The sequence below is a fragment of the Vipera berus genome (genome assembly GCF_964194415.1).
Source record: "Vipera berus genome assembly, chromosome: 2".
NCBI lineage: Eukaryota > Metazoa > Chordata > Lepidosauria > Squamata > Viperidae > Vipera > Vipera berus.
In genome coordinates this window covers 182,586,586-182,605,176 of record NC_138203.1, presented here as the reverse complement: position 1 = coordinate 182,605,176, position 18,591 = coordinate 182,586,586, and the positions used below count along the sequence as shown (strand labels likewise).

The window sequence follows — 18,591 nt, the reverse complement described above, 5'->3', positions numbered from 1 at the left end:
TATGATATAAAATTGTTAATGATTGTGTTAAGTTTATTCCGTAGAGATACGATGCTCGGAAATAGGATGATCCAAAGCTTGAATTCATTATTATATAAATCCACTCTGTAACTTTTGGCAAAGGTATCCATGACACCCCAGAATAATAATGGACTTAATGAAATAGCCAGGGACACAATTGTTACAAACTTTTTTTATTAACATTTCTGAATTCCTTTTTTAATCTTTACAGTAGTTAATGTGCAATTCTTGATACTCTCAGGTCACAGGGATGAGGAGTCACAAAATTTTTCTTGGCACTTATAACACAGAACAAATACTGGCATTATCTGGGGGCAAAGGGGAAAATTCAGAGGTAAAAGCGTGGGGTGCTGAGGGACCTGGGATGGGGCTGAGCGGGTGGGAAAAGGAGGTTTGCCATCGTTATTTTGTATTTTAAAGGATCGATTCTCCTCTCCGAAAGGATTTTACAAGGGGCAGGGAAGGGAGAGGTACTGATATATTGGAGTAGCTGCTTGCATTAACCCAAAGCGCCTGGAAGGGGGAAAAAAAAAGAGTCCATGCTGCATCTGCACAGAGGTTACGTAATCAGGCTTTGTTAGTGCTTTCCGTATACATTTTTGTCCTTTTAAAAAAGATTTGTTTGCTTTAGTTAAGAAAAAAAAATGACAAATCAAATATTTATTACGGTCCTAGACCAGCATATTAAATGTCAAAAGGAAAATAAAAGATGACCAAAATGAATACAACAAAAGTCGGAAGGCCTCCCATCCCCTCTGCATTCCGTTCTTTGCCATTGTTAACAGCATATCCAAGATGCAAATGTGCCACTAGAAGAAATTCCTAAGTAGGTTGGAAAAAGACTCCACAAAGAGTGAGTCCAGCTGAATTTTCCGAGATTTTCCAGGATTTAAATGTGGGCGTCAGATTTTCCCTAGGTATGCCAAGTGGATGAAGACACTTCCTGTTCCAGAAAGTAGGTGCTGAATGTCCTCCTGGCTACTTCAGCTACCAACCGTGAGACCAGGCAGTGAATATGAATTAAAGCAAAGTGGATCTCTGCTGATCACAGACTACGGTCCCAAAGGCCCTTTGGTCTGCCCAGACTTCAGAACTCCTCTCCCCTGTAACTCAAGTTTTAGAAATTGAGCCTGGCGGTTCTGCCTTGGAAGACAGACCAGCTTACAACATTTGCAGTGGCAACTCTTCTAAGGCAGTTAAGCCTCCTGGTGGGAAAAGCAAGCCATGTACAACTTTGTTCTGTTTCTCCTAGAAGGTTCCAAAGTCGATCACACCTGCTGCCAATAAAATAAAGGTCCATCACATGTGAAACACGAATGGCAAGATACTATTCAAACGGTCTTCCAGTGTAAATAGAATTACTAGGTTGTGTTCCACCAGAATTACTTCACCAGTTTATATGCACCCCCTTGGCATCTATTCAAAAGCCCTAATGGACTCTGAAGTATGTAAACAAGAAAGGAATAGTGTATGCTCTTCTTTTTTCAAATTAAAATCTTTTTTTTTAGTTATGCTCTTCTTTTTTCACTTAAAATCTTTTTTTTAGTCATGCTCTTTTCCCCCCCACTTAAAATTGGTGCCTTTCTTTTCTCAGAATAAGCCTGTCATCCTAAGAATCACAGCAAGAAATGGCTGCCTTTCCTCAGTAGGTGCCACTAATATTGCACAATCCCCCCCCCCCGCTTGCTCCCCCATCAGAAAAACTGGTCTTCGCTCCAAGATTTAAAAAATGCCAAGGCTAACATGCAATCTACACTTCTCTTGCTCTCTCACTCTCTGAACTCAAAGCAGATTTCAGAGTTCTCCCGAAGTATAATGGTGAAAGTCATTGCAAAATTTGTTGGTCAAAAGGAGTGGGATAGAAAAGGTTGACCTATAATTTCATTTTGTCAGGACGCTTCCTCAAAAATGTCAATTTCCTAAAGCAGATTCAGCTTTAATTTCCATTTTGTCACTTTGTCAGTTTCAAAGTCTGGGCCCGCACCAATTTATTTATTTCATTTATAAGGCCACCCAACTATAATAAGGTGACTACGGACAGAGACATAAATTGCTGCCTCCTGAGTCACATCTTAAGTGCACCTTGCCCAGAACTGTCTTTCCCAATTCAAAGTTGAAGTACGAAGGACTGCAAAATGTTTGTTCTACTAGTGAGTGATGCAGTGATGCACATGATGCTACAAAACATATCAACAGCTCTATCTTGGGTAAAAGAATGAGAAGCAAGCATTCTAGAGAAAGTAAATCAGCTGAACATTAAGTTCTGGATGCCTCTGAATATGCATTAGTTATACTTGCCCTGCTTTGACAAACGTATGAATGTAATTTTATTTCCAATGTAATTTTATCTGATCTTGGAGGCTCCATATGCTTTTATGTCCTGTTGACAAGAGGCCAATGTAATTGGGGCGGGGGGGGGCATAGATCTAGGTCTCCAGTTCTTATTTTGCCCCCAGAACTGGCTTCATACCAGTGCAGGTTACTTTTAACTCTTCATAATTTAAATGCTACTTCCAGTTTGGAGCCATGACAGATCAGATAATTATGATCTACTAAACACTAAATAAGGTCCAAACCTTATTAACTCTTTCTTTTTGACCTTTCCCAACATCACAGTTACTTTAGAGCAGGCATGTCAAACTGCCGGCCCGGCCGAATGCATCACGACAAAACCGTGCCCTCCCCACTGCCGGCAATGGGGGAAAAAGTCACGTGACGTCGCGAGTTTGACACGCCTGCTTTAGAGGCTAAGAAAAGTGGGAGGAAGCTCCGGACTCTAGAAATTTCTTTCAGAAGAATGTACCTAATGAATCTTTATGGATAAAACTGTATTCTTTATAAATTTCATTTCTTCAATGTAAGATGGATAACTATGGTAAAAGCCCTGCCTCACTTTTCCTGCTGGCTAGTTAATCAATCTGATCAATTAGTTCACAGGAAACAGCTGGTTTCTTGTCACTGTTAATAGCAAGAGGTCTATTGTCTACATACAGGGTTATTGAGAAAAGCCAATTGTTGAAAGGGGGTTAATCTTCCCACTTCCTCTCACTTTGTCAAAATTGAAAACTAACAATGTTACTACTTACATCCAAGTAACTTGCTCATGATTACTGAGAAGGGGATGAATGTGCGATGCACATTTATGTTGAATGAGTGCTTAGTTCACACACTCAGCTGAACAAGTAAAGGTAACTTAAGTAAGCTTTTCACAGCCTGTGCAGTGGCTAGATTAAAGAGGAGATTAGAGAAGACCCATTTGGCATATTTTTATAAGGAAAAACTCTTAGTGATTAGGGAGAATAAATTCTGTTCTGAGTCACAGTGAAATACTGTTGTCATTGCAACTTTTTTTTTTTGCTTTAAAAACCAATGTAGGGAGAAGGAATTTGGATTTTATTTCAATTTTACTCATAGTACTTTATCCACTGAAGACAATATGTTGTGGTAAAGTTAAAGTTATATTTACTGGTTCAGCTAGAGATATTCCCAACTCAGAGTGGAATATAAAGAATAAGTCTTCCAATTTTAGTCTGGAGGTCAAGATGGTAGAAAGAATGTTTATGCATTTAATGCATTTTTATGCAAAAAAGTCTGTGCCACTACAATCTCTTAATTCCTCTGCATTTCCAAATAAAAAGTGTTACATTATGTGGTTCTCGAAGGGAAGAGAACCTATCAGAAATACCGTGCCAAGGAGAACAGTAGAAAAAAAAAGACAAAGGCATAGAACTTTAACAGTCTACTGTGCAGCTTGACTGGAAGCATATAAACCACAGTTCAGGAATTTGAGTGGTACTAGTAGAAAATGGCAAGACTAGGATTAATGCAGACTTAGGAAAAAACTAGCATGGTTTTTGTCTGGGGAAAAGTGTTTTAAGAGTTTACTACCACAGCTGTTTTATCTTAAGAGTTTGTTCATTAGAATCACATTCATGTTCCTGAAAGAATAGCTGGTAAATATAATTGGTCAGCCTCTATATTACATGCAACAACATGGGTGTCAGCATGGGTGAGACATAAGATGCATGCATTAGATGATAATAGGAACTCGTGTGCATGCAACTGTTCTACATTAGTTGTTCCTATAAATACTGTGACCTGGATATGTATCTCTAGTCATCATACTGAAATATTCATCCCTATAATTGTGATGCAGGTGGGCATTCTCCTCAACAATGCACATGCATTCTTGATCAGATACCTAGTTTTCTTTTTCTTGCAATCCAGTTAAATATACAATGTTTGTCCAATGCTCGTATTCTTTCCATGATTTAAACAAGGCCAGTTTTCAAAAGTGACAGCTGATTAATTTTCCCCAAAAAAACATTTGAGAATTGAGGTGGAGACTATTCTTATAATTCTCTCTCTCTCGCACACACACATATACACTATACCAACCAATTTTTGAATCATTTACCTCCCTTTTAAACATCATCCATTACATACTTTTTTCAACTAGAACATGATTACAAATTATTGTAGTGTAAGAAAATAATGAGCTATACCCCTATTTGGTTTCTAGAAAATGTATGTGATTTTTAAAAAGTTAACTTCTGTCTCTTCCATTTCCTCAGGAAAAATAACAATCAGAGATGAAGTGAGTGGGGTTTGTTATACAACCGACCATAGTACCATAGAAGCACTGGGCAAATTGCACCCTAGGTAACAAATAAAGCTCACCTGCATAAAATAAACTAGTAGGAAAAGAGAAAGGAGGACCTGGAAGAAAGTCAAAGCAGTGAAGTGTGAATTGGAGTCAATGCAGATAATTAAGTTTTGAGATCTTGGAAGAGCCCCATTTTTTATAGTAAAGCCAATGCTCACAGTATCACTGGGCGGGGCATGCAGTGGGACGCCACACAGTTTGCACACCTCATCATGGATTTCTAAAACTAGCAGCACCTGGATTATAATTCTGAGAAAAACAGATGAAACAGAACTGTGGCATCTGCAAATTCACAAAAACTGTAATCTCTGGATTCCTTAGTGGAATTACAAGAAGGAAATCAGTATAATACCTTAGGTTTTATTAGGCAGATTTACCTACATTTAAACTAGGACAAATCACCTTTCTGGAAAACATCTCCAATCAACTGCAGTCTCCTGGATCAGCAGTCAAGGAATCCAGGTCCTCTGCATCTGGCCTGGCTGTTTCAGCTTAAAATTTCACAGTGATCTCCTTGTAATTTGAACAACATTACTTTCCAACCTCTTTTAGATCCAGTACTCATCTTTCTCTTTGCCTCTCCACCGGGGTTAGAAAATGTCCTGAACTTACCAAAGTCAGTAACGAACAAGATTGCCTATTCTAACCAAAGAACCAGCAACATGCCTTGAAGTACAAAGCAGCTATTTTCTGAGCAAAGTAGGACATGCACATGAAGTATATTAAAAGGGGAGAAAGCCACCCACATGACTTCTGAGGCAAGACTGGTACATTCACATTCACACAGATGGTGGGCGAATGTTCCATCAAGGTATGCAAAAAAGTTCTCATTACGCTCAGTCAGCAGCACTATTCACACTTATTTCCAGCTAAGTGGGCTCAGTATGGTGTCCTTAAGAGTTCTAGAGAGTAGGAATATATATCAACACAAGTGAAATTCATCTAGAATTGTATCCATTTATGGAATTATTTAGAAATGTGTTTCTCCCCTGTTACAAACATAAATGTACCTAGGAATTCTCTGGAACTAGATGATGGCATGAAAATTGTCTCCCCTTGTCAACCAGGACCTGAATGTGTGTATCTCTGAAACAAGATCTAGGTTGATTTTGAGGTCTTTCCAGGTAAAGAACATACGAACGTATGTACAAATGTACGTATGCAAAGTAAATGTACATCCCCTTGGCTAAAACTGGCTGAATCTAAAATTTGCAACCCCTGCTGAAATACAACCAGTATAGTTTAGGTGGTTTAATTATTTTTTTAAAAAAAGATTTATACCTTACTTGTTTGTCTTTACAGACAATGACTGAGAATCAGCTTTCTTTCTGTTGAGCTTTCTTTGGAAGAGGAAAACTTTTTCCAGGCCAGTTTTGGTTTCGTTTACAGATTGAGACATTATTGATGCTGGTTAATACCTTCAGATACCAGCGAAGCTGTCATTGGTCTAACAGGTTAGAACTTCAACTTTCAGAATGCTGGGCAGACTGGAATCCAGGTTACTGTCATCCCATCTTAATTGGAAGAATTTTAAATTGCGGGCGTTATTTTTAAAATGCTCCATCTTTTGCAATCTTTTTTTTGGAGAAAAATGTAACATTATTCATGCCCTAAATTTGTCTTCATGGAGAGACAAATCCTTCAAGATTTCCAAATTTTAGGTTCCTTTATTAAATAGATCTCTCCTCTTCCCCCCCCCCCCTCAACCGCCCCCAAAGGCCTTTCCCAGTTGGGGAGAATGGTTTTAATTGATTCAAAGGATGGCTTAGAAAGTGTCTGGCAAACAACTATCATGAACACACAAAGCTGTCTTCCTGGAAGGAATAAAGGACTGACTGCCATCAAGCGTAACTACTTCAGTATCCCAGGATTTCCAAGGAAGAGAGAGATTCTTTCAGTATGACTTACTGGCTTAATCCTGTCAACAGAAATATGAAATGGCAGGAGAGAAGGTTTCCGAAAATCCCTGGTTTGCCCGCTTAACTTATTTACTTTCCATCTCGAGACGGAATCAAACTAGCAGTCCTTTATTCTGGGTCAAACACCACTCAGGAGCCACATTAATATGAAATTGGCCTTTAGTGGGGAAAAAACAAAAGGTTTCATGTTGTAGTTAGTTACTTTTTGGACTTTTACAACCATTCAGTAAAGATTCTTTCCTGCTATCTGCAGCTGGGGACTGGTTTGAAATATCCACACACACTGGTGTGAACATGTAGCACTGGTTGGTTGGTTGGATGAAGGAAGTGATGCTTTCTTCCTTGGCTTTGTCTCATCCATCAAAAACTGTTTTGTAAACTTAATGTTTGCCCACGGCAAGCCACCTGAGTAGCTTGTGGGAGAAAGTGGGAGAAAAGGTTGAATAAGAATTTCTTATTCTGCTCCCTAATCCACAAGCATGTACTGGAGAGGAATGATCCTTTAACGAAAAATATTTTAAAAGCAAATTCTAAAGATGTTTCCAGTTATGGCAGCAGTTAGACAGATAAATATGACTGTTACTATTATCTCCTAGAGAAAGAGCCCGACGTAGACTGCATGGATTCTATGTCCGATACTGCAAACTGCCTGAAAACTGAGTAACCTGCAGACACATTTTTGTGTTAAAAGAAACCACTTCAGAGAAGAAGCCGGCTTAGAAGAAACGAAGAATATGTTAGAAGATCGTAGTAATTTCAGCACTAAGTTCAGCGCTTTTTATTGGCTCCGAGCCAATAAAAAACTCAACGAGCACAGTGTCCTACGTGATACATTAATTCAGGAGATTAGAGTGGTCCGAATGACAGATCAGTGTGTGTGTCAGAGTTGGAGAAAGTGCATAGGTTCAGAGGCATGAAAAAGCAGACATTAGTGTGCATGCATGCAAATATGCTTAAGTTGTGAGGATACCAAGAAGGAAAGGCAAGGAAAGAATCTGTCTCCCTGCCTAAATACTAAGTGTAGCTAAGCAAAAATGGAAGGGGAGGGGCAGAATTGGAACTGAGAAGACCAACGGTGACAGCCCAAGAATGTTAGGATCAGCCCTTTTCCTGCTCGTGTTTGTGGTAACCCCCAAATTTCCCCATTCTCCAGAAAGGAGAGACTTAGTAACGGTCAGTCCGAGTTACAGCCAAGTTACAGTTAATCTGGAGACAACAAACCAATATGATGAAGGAACAGGTAGCGTTCTGGACATTACATTACTTCCTTAGTGTATTTGCAAGCGGATTTGGTTGCTTTTTTCCTTCCACTAAAATATTTTATCAAAACAGTCACAAAAGAAGGGGCTGGGAGAGGAGAAATGCCAGTTGGAACTGCCAGTGCAGTAGCAACAGCGGCAGCTGAGCTCAAACTACCTGTAGTGCCTGAGGAAGAAAGGTCAATATTTAAGAATCTTTGTTTTTAAAAAAAAAAGGAGATAGCACAATGCTCTCTTTCCCCTCTGCCAAAACAAAACAAAACAAAACAAACCAACCAACAATAATAAAAAGAAAATGAGAAAAGGTGGAAAACGATTCTACAAAAAAAAAAAAAAGATCAAATTAGGAAATTAAAAACCATTGCCTGGAAAAAGAGGTGGGCACACTTCACTGGAGGCCTTCGGCTGAGGTGCCTGCATCCCCATCATGGCTGCTGGTCTCAAAATTGTGCTCCACACCCATGATGTCGGGCTCCATTTTGCCACTGTCATTGATGAAGGTTGTGTAGGCGTCGCCTTCAGCCATCAGTAGTTTCAGTTTAGGCATCCAGCTCTTGCGGACAACACGTCGTGCATTTGTGCACATATCAGCAGCAATTGCATTCATCTCGCTCTCCTTGAAGTTTGGGGCAAAGTTCTGGCAATAAACTGAAGAAAGAAAATAAAGGCTACCTTAATCGTGGTTGCCACAGCGGCAATTGGGAATGTTCCCATGGCTCCTAGCCTCTGTTTCTAGCCTCAAGACCTACTCAGACTTGCAAAGGGCCAAGTTTTAAAACTTCAGCAGGAACTGGGAGAAAGGACTAATTTCAAACTTTTAAATCTGGCACTACATTCATCTGTGGTACATAAAGCATTGTAGATTTTGGTAACTCAGACTATATGCTAGCTAGATTTCCTAGGCCTCCCCTATCTTTCAAGTGGGAAGTGCTAATTTGCTCCTGTATTTTATTCACTCTCCCATAAAAAATATTTTGAAGAGACACTCACACTTCACAGCATGCAACACTCGGCTGTCGAGAGGTTTCCGGCTGGGGTCATTGGTGGAAGAACGGATTCCAGTGCCACAACTGTTGGCAAGGGTGTTCCTAGCAATAAGAAGGCAATTAAAATGTTATTACACACTGTGTCTTACTCTGCTTTTCTGCTAATGGCCAATTCTGTCCGCTTGTATACTGTCTGTCTTTAGCTGAGTCTCAGTTACTGTCTTGTTCCCTGAGCCTAGCACTACATCTCCAGAGCAGAAAGGAACAATGGATGAGAAGGAGAAAACACACAGGAAGAGTCAGCTACAGCCACATACTTATTTCTCCATAGCATAGATGATCATTTACTCACCGGTCAAAAAAGGATGCTAGTAGCCGCCTGAGAAGTACTTTGTGCCGTGTCCCAGCACTAACATGGCAATTCATCAACTGGGCCCGAGTGATGTACACATTAGTTCCTGAACAGAAACAAAGCCTGTTGTGTACATTGAAACTGTGTACAGGCCAATATAACATCTTATCAAGCAACATATCGAAAGCTTTATGTAATGGACAAAAGATAATGCGGTTAAGGTGAGATTCATCCCATTTCTTGCTACTTCCAATATTGTGATGCCACACAGTGGTTTGGCAAACAGACCACTTCACTTGATAGCTCTGATCCAACACATATGACTTCTGTAGTACGGCACACGATCTGTTTGGGAATCATACCTGTGGCTAGCAATTTTAGTGGCTTACAGATATCCAGAGGGCAAAGTCAAGCCTGAGCAAGAGCTCTGAAATTCTAAACATATAGAATTGCTTGCAAAAAGATTATTTTTGCTGGGCTGGAAGAAGCCTGTATTTTGGAAACCCATTCCTTAGATCAAGTAGAGTAAAGCTTTTGGAATGAGCACAGAGGCAGGAGCTGCTAATATGACTAACTGAACTGGGGCGCTACTTTTCCTACTCAGTGTTGGCCACCAATCAATAGGTGGTGTCTCAGTCCCTTGCAGGACAATGGAAAGCCATAAAGACCAATTAACAATATATCACATTCAGAAACTATACATGTTAAAAAGTAATGATGGAGTTCTTTACAAATCATTTTAACTGATGCCACTGAGCGTATCTACAAGGATAAAATATTGATCTGCTCTGGATGAGCTACCCTTACCACTAATTGGACTCCAAGTCCATATTCACATGTACAAATTACACCCATTTCAACGGAAAAAAGACATGCATAATTTTATTTTGTTATTCATTTTCCTCGGGTCTCTTTTCCACGGCTTTGTATTCTGACATACAGAAGGTGCCTTAACAAGTAATGCTAATGCTTTCCTTTTTTTAAAAAAAAAAATTGGGAATTAAAAGCATCTTTAAATAATGTTAGCCCAAATTTTTGACTCTGTTGTAACCTAACAATCAGGATTGCTTTTCACTTAAGACAAAAAGATTAATCCCCCAAAGAATAGAATGAATTTTATGCAAGAGGTAAGCAAGATTTTTCTTATTTGCTGAAATCAGTTTCAGCCCTAAGTAGTCCCTACCTATCACAAGTTCCAGTTTCTCAGCTGGATCACCCTCGTCATACAGCTTCGGATGGCATCGGTTCCCAATCTGGTTGATGAGCTCGGCAGGCAGTGAAGCTAGGTCCTGTCGGACTCGTATCCGGTTCCGAGACTCTGACTGCACCTGATCTGGCAGTGCTTCTACTTTTTCTGCTGAAAAAAGGGGGGAAAAAAAGAAAGGGCAGGAGGAAAATCGGAGAAAGCGGTGAACGGATATGAAAGCTATTCTTCTCTCTGAAATGTTTAAACTCTGCAACTACATTTGCAACTCGCTCTTGAAGAGTATTCTTAAGCAAGTCATTTAAAGATCTCAATGCCGGCTGGCGACCCCCAGGGGGAGAGCCTTCTCTGCAGGCGTGCCGACCCTCTGGAATGAGTTGCTTCCGGAGCTGCGGATGGCCCCTGACCTTCGGTCCTTCTGCCGTGACCTGAAGACATGGATATTCCAACAATCGGGCCTGGACTGACTATAGTTTTAAATTTGGTTTTATTGGGTTAATTGTTATGTATTTATTACATTTATGGTTTAATTCTTTTTTAAATTTTGTATTTTATGTTTTTTAACTTTTTATTGTTGTGAGCCGCCCTGAGTCCTTAGGGAAAAGGGCGGCATATAAATTGAATAAATTCAATTCAATTCAATTCTTGAACTCAGAAATCACTGCATCCTATTGTGAAAAAAAAATGGAATCACAAAAGCTACCACTTTCCTCTTTCAGGAGCAGAATGTCTTTCAAGAGCTTATGTTTCAGTCCCCTTTCCATAAAACATCATGGTCTGGCTGTATGTGCAATGCTGACATGGCGGAGAAAATCCACTACCACTGGATTTGTTTATTCATCTCAAGCGGCGATTGCTATTCCTCCTCCTCCTCCTCCTCCTCCTCCTCCTCCTCCTCCTCCTCCTCCATATCTAGAGGGCACATTCTCAAAGTGTTTCACAAACTTTTCAGTACCAGGGAGTGTATGCTGAAGACCGGGAAAACAACCAGGCAGGCTGAAAATTGCAGCTTTTCTATGGTGATCGGACCCCCAATGCTTACTTTATTCTTTATTTTTTAAAAAACAAGTCATACTCTTTATTTTTTTCCAGCGTAGATATGAGTGCAATATTTTTAAAGCTATCTGCAAAAATAAATTAACAAAAAAATAAAAATAAAGGACATATGGTGCAGCAGCTGTGAAGCAAAAAGAACTTGTCAAAGGCTGAAACAAGGAAAGTTCTCAGTTGCCTCTTACACAGATCACATGGAGTGCTTAAAGGAGAGGATGCAACCCCAAAATATTAAAAGTGAAAATAGAGAGAGAAAGACTTACTAGTTGTACGGATCAAGCTGGCCCAATCTCGGTAAGGTCTCTTCCGTCAACCCCCGAGAGTGGGCTATTGAGCCTTTTAGGTTAAAAAAAGAGAGAACTGCTTGGATTTGGGTAGAAGACGAACAAGCAAGCTGTGGATGGCCCAAATGTATACACGACAGAGGAATGCTTGCTCAGGCCTGTCAATAGGTGAACAAGAATATTCTGCATGATACTATTTCTGGTATTGCTGAATTTTCTTTGAGGGCAGCATTGCTAGTTCTCTTTGTAAGTCACCAAGGCAGAAGTGACAACTCTTCACTTTGCGAAGCTTAAACATGTTGCTATGATTTCACTTTTCAGTATACATTTTTATTACTTGTATTTCAGAAGACCTCCCCTGAGCAGAGAAGTCATGGAAAGGTCCAGAAGACCCAGGTTCCCACTGTCACAGCATTCTGGTTTGATATTCCAAGTTGCAGGTGCCCCCTGTCCCTTAGTTGATGTGTTCGGGTGGAGGCTGAGAGCCCTCTCTTAGGAATATTGGCTTCCTGCATTAAGCAAGAAGTTCACCTTGATGGCTTACCTTGTCCCTCCTGTTTTAATGCTATGAGCAAGAGAACAAAAGTCACCCGCAGAAAAAAAACATCTAGCAAAATATAAGCCATGAAGCTTGGCCTCAGAGTATGGACTCAAAGCCTTGGTTAGTCTGTTACTTTCAAATATACTTTCACTTTATAAATATTATTCATACCATTCCTCTAGGCCAGAGATGTCAAACTCGCGGCGTCACATGACGTCATGCAACGTATCGGGACGGTTTTGCCATTGCCGGCAATGGGGTGGGCGTGGCTTCCAAATGACACGTCCAGCCCATGGGCCGGCAGTTTGACACCCCTGCTCGAGGCCGACATCATTATTAATATTTGGAGATTTATTTCTAATTATTCCTAGTCTAAAATCCTCCTTCACACTTCTTTCACTTCTCTCTCTCACATACATAAAAACAAATGCACAAACAAACACATACAAAATATATCAGAACACACTCACTTGTTTCATATTGGTCAATTACAATATGCACAAACATTCCCTCATGTCAGGAATCAAAAATAGCTGTGGATTCCCCCACCCCACCCCCATTTGTTCTATTGCGTCCTATTCTTGGAAATTCCCTGGACATGTCCTTGAAGTTTTCTTGGCAAACTTTTTCAGAAGTGGTTTGCCATTGCTTTCTTCCTAGGGCTAAGAAAAAGTGACTGGCCCAAAATCCACCCAACTGGTTTTGTGCCTAAGGCAGGACTAGAACTCACATTCTCCCAATTTCTAGCCTGGCACCTTAAACACTATACCAAATTGGCTCTCCAGCTGGATACCTACTACACATTTCTGCTGTCCATAGGAATCAAAGAGAAGTATAGTTATGTCTCACTTTTTAAACAACAGAAGTGAACATATTCAACATGTATCGGCTTCAGCAATAAATCTAAGTTAAGCAGACAATATGGAAAGCTGAGATTCAAAGATTCTGTTGTCATGCTTACTATCCAACCTACAAGATCTCCCTTGCCTCTCATCTCTGTGAATATTCTGATCAAAACAGGGGTGGAGCACAATACATTCCCTTTCCTTTGTTTAAAGCAAGCAGAACACAGTCACAATGCTTTTTAACAGTCCACATGGGATACTCACCCGTCTGCCCTACATTCATCATGCTGTACATTGTGTACATGTTGCAAATTTGTCGGTACTGCTCATCGGAGCCTTCCTCGGGTGCATCTTCCTCTTCATCTTCTTCATTGTGATAGGAACTGGGGCTGTCACTGGTGTAGGCACTAGAGGTGCCAGGGCTTGTCTGGTCTGAAGTACTGGGGCCGCTCACCACGCCTGCCCCTCCACCTCCCCCCGTTAGTGCTGCCTGTTGTTGCTGCTGCTGCTGCTGAGCCTGTTGCTGTTGTTGCTGCTGGACCTGTTGTTGTTGTTGTTGCACTTGCTGCTGAGCCTGCCGGCTCCCCCCGCTCAAATCCTGCTGGGAGGAGATCTTGGCCATTTTGCGGCTGCCATTACTGCCGCCACTACTCCCTTCCTTCTGGCTGCTTTCCCAGAGCCTCTTAACCACAAATGTGCATTGGACAGAGTCTGAGTCCTGTTGCTCTGTCTTTACACGAGAGACCAGGGGTAAGGGCGTATTGCCAGAAGGCCAGGTCGATGTCTGTGCCACAGGGCTCTGCGGCTCAGATGAAGGCGCCTCCTCGGTGTGCAGGCCTTGCGAGTCACAGCTGGGTGAGCTGACCTTCAGGAAGAACTCAGTCCCTTTTTCCATAATCTCCTGGATCTGCAGGAACCCTGCTGTGTACATGAGCAGAAACTGATCACCCACATTCATGCTTAGGCGGCCAGTGTAGCAGAAACTAAGGATCTGCTGAAAGGATTGAGGCTGCACAGCGGCAGGAAGCTCCACCACAGTGCTCTTGCTATTGTTGAAAAGGTCCCGGAAGTAACAACTGCTTGCAGCTAGCACAGCCCGGTGTGCCTTGAAAGCGTGGCCTTTCACCACCACCGAGACATCGCAATATAGCCCCTGTAACCGCTGCTCATTCAGGCATTCCAAGATGCTATTACCAAAGTTGGGGATCTCCATCTGGAGAAATTGAGCCATCCTCTTCTTCTCCTCCTCACCCAGATGGGTACGCTGGAAAAGGAATAAGGAGCCAGAGAAGTTAAATGTGGAATGGGCATGGAAAAAAGAGCAAAGGAAGGAGACTGGGCTAAAGAAAGAGGTCAGCCATAAGTGGACAATTTTTTGGCAGCCTCAGGTCACGCTTTTTTTTTAAAAAAAAAACAGCTGAAGGCTACATTGGGCAAGGCCTTGAAGTGGTGATGTCATGCAAACAGAAGAAAGTAGGGTCTGATAGAGCATTTTTAAAAGGTGCTTTTAAATGTTTAAATCAATCTGACAGCTTATACCTCTTTCTTTGGTTTTCTGTTCTTCTTTCTTTCCATCTCCACAATTTGATACTTAGCTGCCAAATTTTGATAGTGTGATCTCCAGGGCCTCTGTAGACCACAAAAAAAGGGGTTCATAGGCCATATGAACCCTAGGACTACACCTTCCATTAGGAAAGTAGCAGAAATGAAGTAGTCCACGCAATCAACCATTTCACACGCTCTCTCTAGAAATGGAAGCGTCAGCATTAGGTCTTAGTTCCTCCTCCAGTTTTCAATAATCAAAAGCACTAAGTCATTCACCTAAAAACATTGTGTATTGTATAAACCCAAACCTTTGACAAAATGTAACTAGGTCCTACTTTAACCAGACTCCTACCCAAGGTTAGTTTACTTACCTTCTTCATATCCATAGAATTAATTTGAGATTAGCCTGCATTCCTAACCATCAGCAAAGAGATGGGAAGTCTAGAGCAGCTGTAAAATGAAGCTGTTATTTCTGTATCACAGCTCCTCCACCTGCCCTTCTGAATAAGCATGGGTGGCTGGTGATGAAACAGGGAAGAGAAGAGAAATGGGGGAAGATCGTGACACCTTTTCCCTTCTTACTGTAAAGAAGCAAACAAACTGGAAGGTGATAGGATATCAGCCAGTACAAAATGGGCCGAGATGCTATCAAAAGATGGCTGCAAACTATATAATTAAGGCCACTATCGATTCCATTGGTCATCTGGGGCCAAAGCACTTAGTGTAAACCATTTAGCTTAACGAGCACCAGAATGAGATACATTGAACAAATATAGCCAAAATAATTTCACCTTCAATTATACACACACAATCTGCTTTACAAACTGTTTTACTAGTGTGTGTTTTTTTTCTTTTTACAACCCTGTAATTCCTTGCTTCTGGGTGGGGCTGGGGCGTCTTGAGTGGAGCTGAGCGTTTACTAGCTGGATGCCCTCCTAAGACATTTTGACCTGAGGGAATTATTTAACAAATATTCTTGCTAGCTAGCTAGCTAACTACACTGGATTTGTCTGCAAGCATGAAATCTAAAATGGTTCCAATATTTGCCACATTTTGGGTACCTTTTAGACTTCCGTGGCAATTAAAGCAACCAGAGATAATAGTATATGTAGTCCATTCTTGTTTTGTGATTTTCCCCTTTTTATAGTGTTCTGATGTCATTTAAACAGAGAACAGAATGTGAAACTTCAGAGTTCAAGTTTCTTCTTTTGATATTAATGAACATTGCAGGAGTTATGGAAAAAGGAAAGATTTAAGTGTAGCTTTTTAGTAATCTTGGTCAAAAACAATCCAAAGTGACAGCACTAGGATTGTGCTGAAGTAAATATGGCAGCTTTGCCACTGTAAAATAACTACGCATAATAAACAGGTTGCAATCCAGCAGCAACAGTGATCTGCAAACCCAGTAAAGCTTCCTACCTATTACCTCCAGAAAGGGACAGGCTCTTATGAGCATATCGATCTTCCCCGATAATAGCTTAGAGAACTCTAAATCATGGCACCGTCTTTTTAGGACAAACAATATGTGTGTCAGAGATAAGCCACACCATGAATGTAAATGAAAGCCTGGGCTAAAAACAGGAAAAAAATGGTTTTTTTTTTTATTCTCACATACCATTTGCAACTGGAGGACAGATTAATGCTGGGTGGAATATTAAATATCAAAAAATTAATGGTGGTTGTTGTTGTCCGTTATTCTTTTACTAGAGAGACACTATGACCCACTAGGGATCCTACCTGCTCAAAAGTTTGCTTTTAAAATGTTCCTGCTGCAAATCGTACATCGGAGAGAAATTACTCTGCAACGAATGACAACATGACAACGCAGCTGAGGACACAGGATAGGTAACACAATGGGCTGTTGCTTTTAAAAATTCCCAATTCTACCAAAGGCCTGGGTGTGAAATAGTGCTTTACAGTTATTTGAAGATGGTTGGAGCAGAACAATACAACGGGATAATCCTCCCCACAGAGAGTTTATTCAGAACTCTGGCACTGGCAGTGACTAATATTTCTGCTCCATGTTCAAGTTCAGATAACGCCAGGTAAATGCTTCCCTCCATTCCCCCAAAGCTTTAAAACTGCTAGCAATTTTTGGTGGAAGATATAAAGAGGGAGAAAATAAAAATCGTTTCCGCAGTTTTTTACAAAGCAGTATGGAAACATCCCCTAAATGAATTTGTAATGGAATAGACTTTCAGTTGTTTTCAATGGAACGTTTATCGGAATGGGACAAACATTCACACGTTTTGAATGCTGAGTATTCAACTTTTAAAAATTCACTTTTAATTTATTGCAGTAGAGGTTTCTGAGATGACAATTTGCTGAGGAATGCAGGACACCCACCAGAAGCATAAACATACCGGTATTCTGCAAATAGAAGATCCTGACAATCAATCAATAAACTTCTGGTTTTATCCTTTTTTTAACCTAATCAAGCATAGATAAAAATATCTAATAATAAACAAAGATATAAAGGCTGAAGACTGCATATGGGATGAAAGGCAAGGCTTCCATCCCAAAAGTATCTTTGTGCTGTTTCTACGATAGGAGAAAGATCTCAGAGGGAAGGAGGAGAATAGAGTATCATTTGCAATATTAATTCAATCACCTAACAATGTTCTCAAAATGATGATCATGATTCCAAACCACAAATTGATGCCTTGAAAACAAGAACATCAGCTTCTAGGATTCTCAGCAATGGCCATGCTGGCTCTGGGTTGACGTCTACACTTCCAGAAGGAACAAAACTGGGAAAAGTAGATCTATATAATATAGTAGTGTTTGCTTATGACACCAACAGCAACTACGAATCTTTCAAATTAAAAATTAAAATGTTTCCACAAGATCTTTACTTTACAACCCATGAAAACATACACAACTTTAAATTTCTCAATGGTTAAAATGCAAAGATTATTTCTACTACAGATGAAGCTACAATTTAGTTTTCTTCACGGGTCTGAGAGTAGCCAGAATTTAAATATATTCTTTACATTTACTTAAGCATCCTGTGTCGTTACCAAGTGGTTAAACATGGTATGGTATGATTAAATATATTAAGACATCATTTTAAGCAAAATTTAAAATATTGAAGTCACTATTTGAAACACAATGACTTTAGATCTACTACGTTTAAAGTGGGAACATTTTCAGTAGAAGAAAATATTGAGAAATGATTATTTATAACTTGAGAAATAAGCTAATTATATAGACAAATCTATTATTGACATGTATTAAAGTGGAATGAATAATTTCAACAGTTGCATAGTTTCTCTTATTTACTGCATTCTTCCCTATCCTTTCTTCCAGCCACCAGTATTACTTTCCTTTCCTTTTTTTCTTTTCCATAGGAATCTAAACTCTTCGAATTTGACATGGGAAAAGGGTTTGAGGGAGAAATTGACCATCTCTTTTTGGGCACCATAACTGGAAGTGTGTCACTGGCTTAGAAGCCTTCCACTGTGAAAAGGCAATCATGATTATTATTACATTACATTACAAATGATCTTTATTTACAACCTATGTTTATCATGACAACATTTGTGAAATACAAGTATTGCAGTGTATTGTTAACCTGCATGATTTTTATATAGAGTTTTTAAAACGATTTTATCCTGAATGTTTGATTTTCAATTATCAATACTACAAAGGTAAAGGTTCCCCCACACATGCGTGCTAGTCGTTTCCAACTCTAGGGGCCGGTGCTCATCTCCGTTTCAAAGCCGAAGAGCCAGCGCTTGTCCGAGGACGTCTCCGTGGTCATGTGGCCGGCATGACTAGACGCCAAAGGCGCACGGAACGCTGTTACCTTCCCACCGGAGTGGTCCCTATTTTCCTACTTGCATTTTTACGTGCTTTCGAACTGCTAGGTTGGCAGAAGCTGGGACGAGTAACAGGCGCTCACTCTGTTACGCAG

The 18,591-nt window shown here is 40.4% G+C and overlaps 1 protein-coding gene and 1 long non-coding RNA gene across 2 annotated transcripts; one reads left to right on the top strand and one right to left on the bottom strand.

Annotated features, from left to right (window-relative positions):
* The first annotated feature begins 184 nt into the window (after positions 1 to 184).
* Positions 185 to 7,334, top strand: LOC308664318. The gene is made up of 4 exons (XR_014025647.1): positions 185 to 5,498; positions 5,755 to 5,811; positions 5,990 to 6,141; positions 7,203 to 7,334. It is a non-coding gene; the product is annotated as an uncharacterized lncRNA (long non-coding RNA).
* A 912-nt stretch (positions 7,335 to 8,246) lies between these two features.
* NACC1 (nucleus accumbens associated 1) lies at positions 8,247 to 14,761 on the bottom strand. Its single transcript, XM_081321452.1, has 6 exons — positions 14,670 to 14,761; positions 13,395 to 14,394; positions 10,387 to 10,560; positions 9,204 to 9,309; positions 8,856 to 8,953; positions 8,247 to 8,513 (listed from the first exon to the last, which is right to left on the bottom strand). The coding sequence occupies exons 1-6, from the start codon at positions 14,703 to 14,705 to the stop codon at positions 8,254 to 8,256; spliced, it is 1,674 nt and encodes a 557-aa protein (XP_081177578.1). The 5' UTR covers positions 14,706 to 14,761; the 3' UTR covers positions 8,247 to 8,253.
* Between the last annotated feature and the right edge of the window lie 3,830 nt (positions 14,762 to 18,591).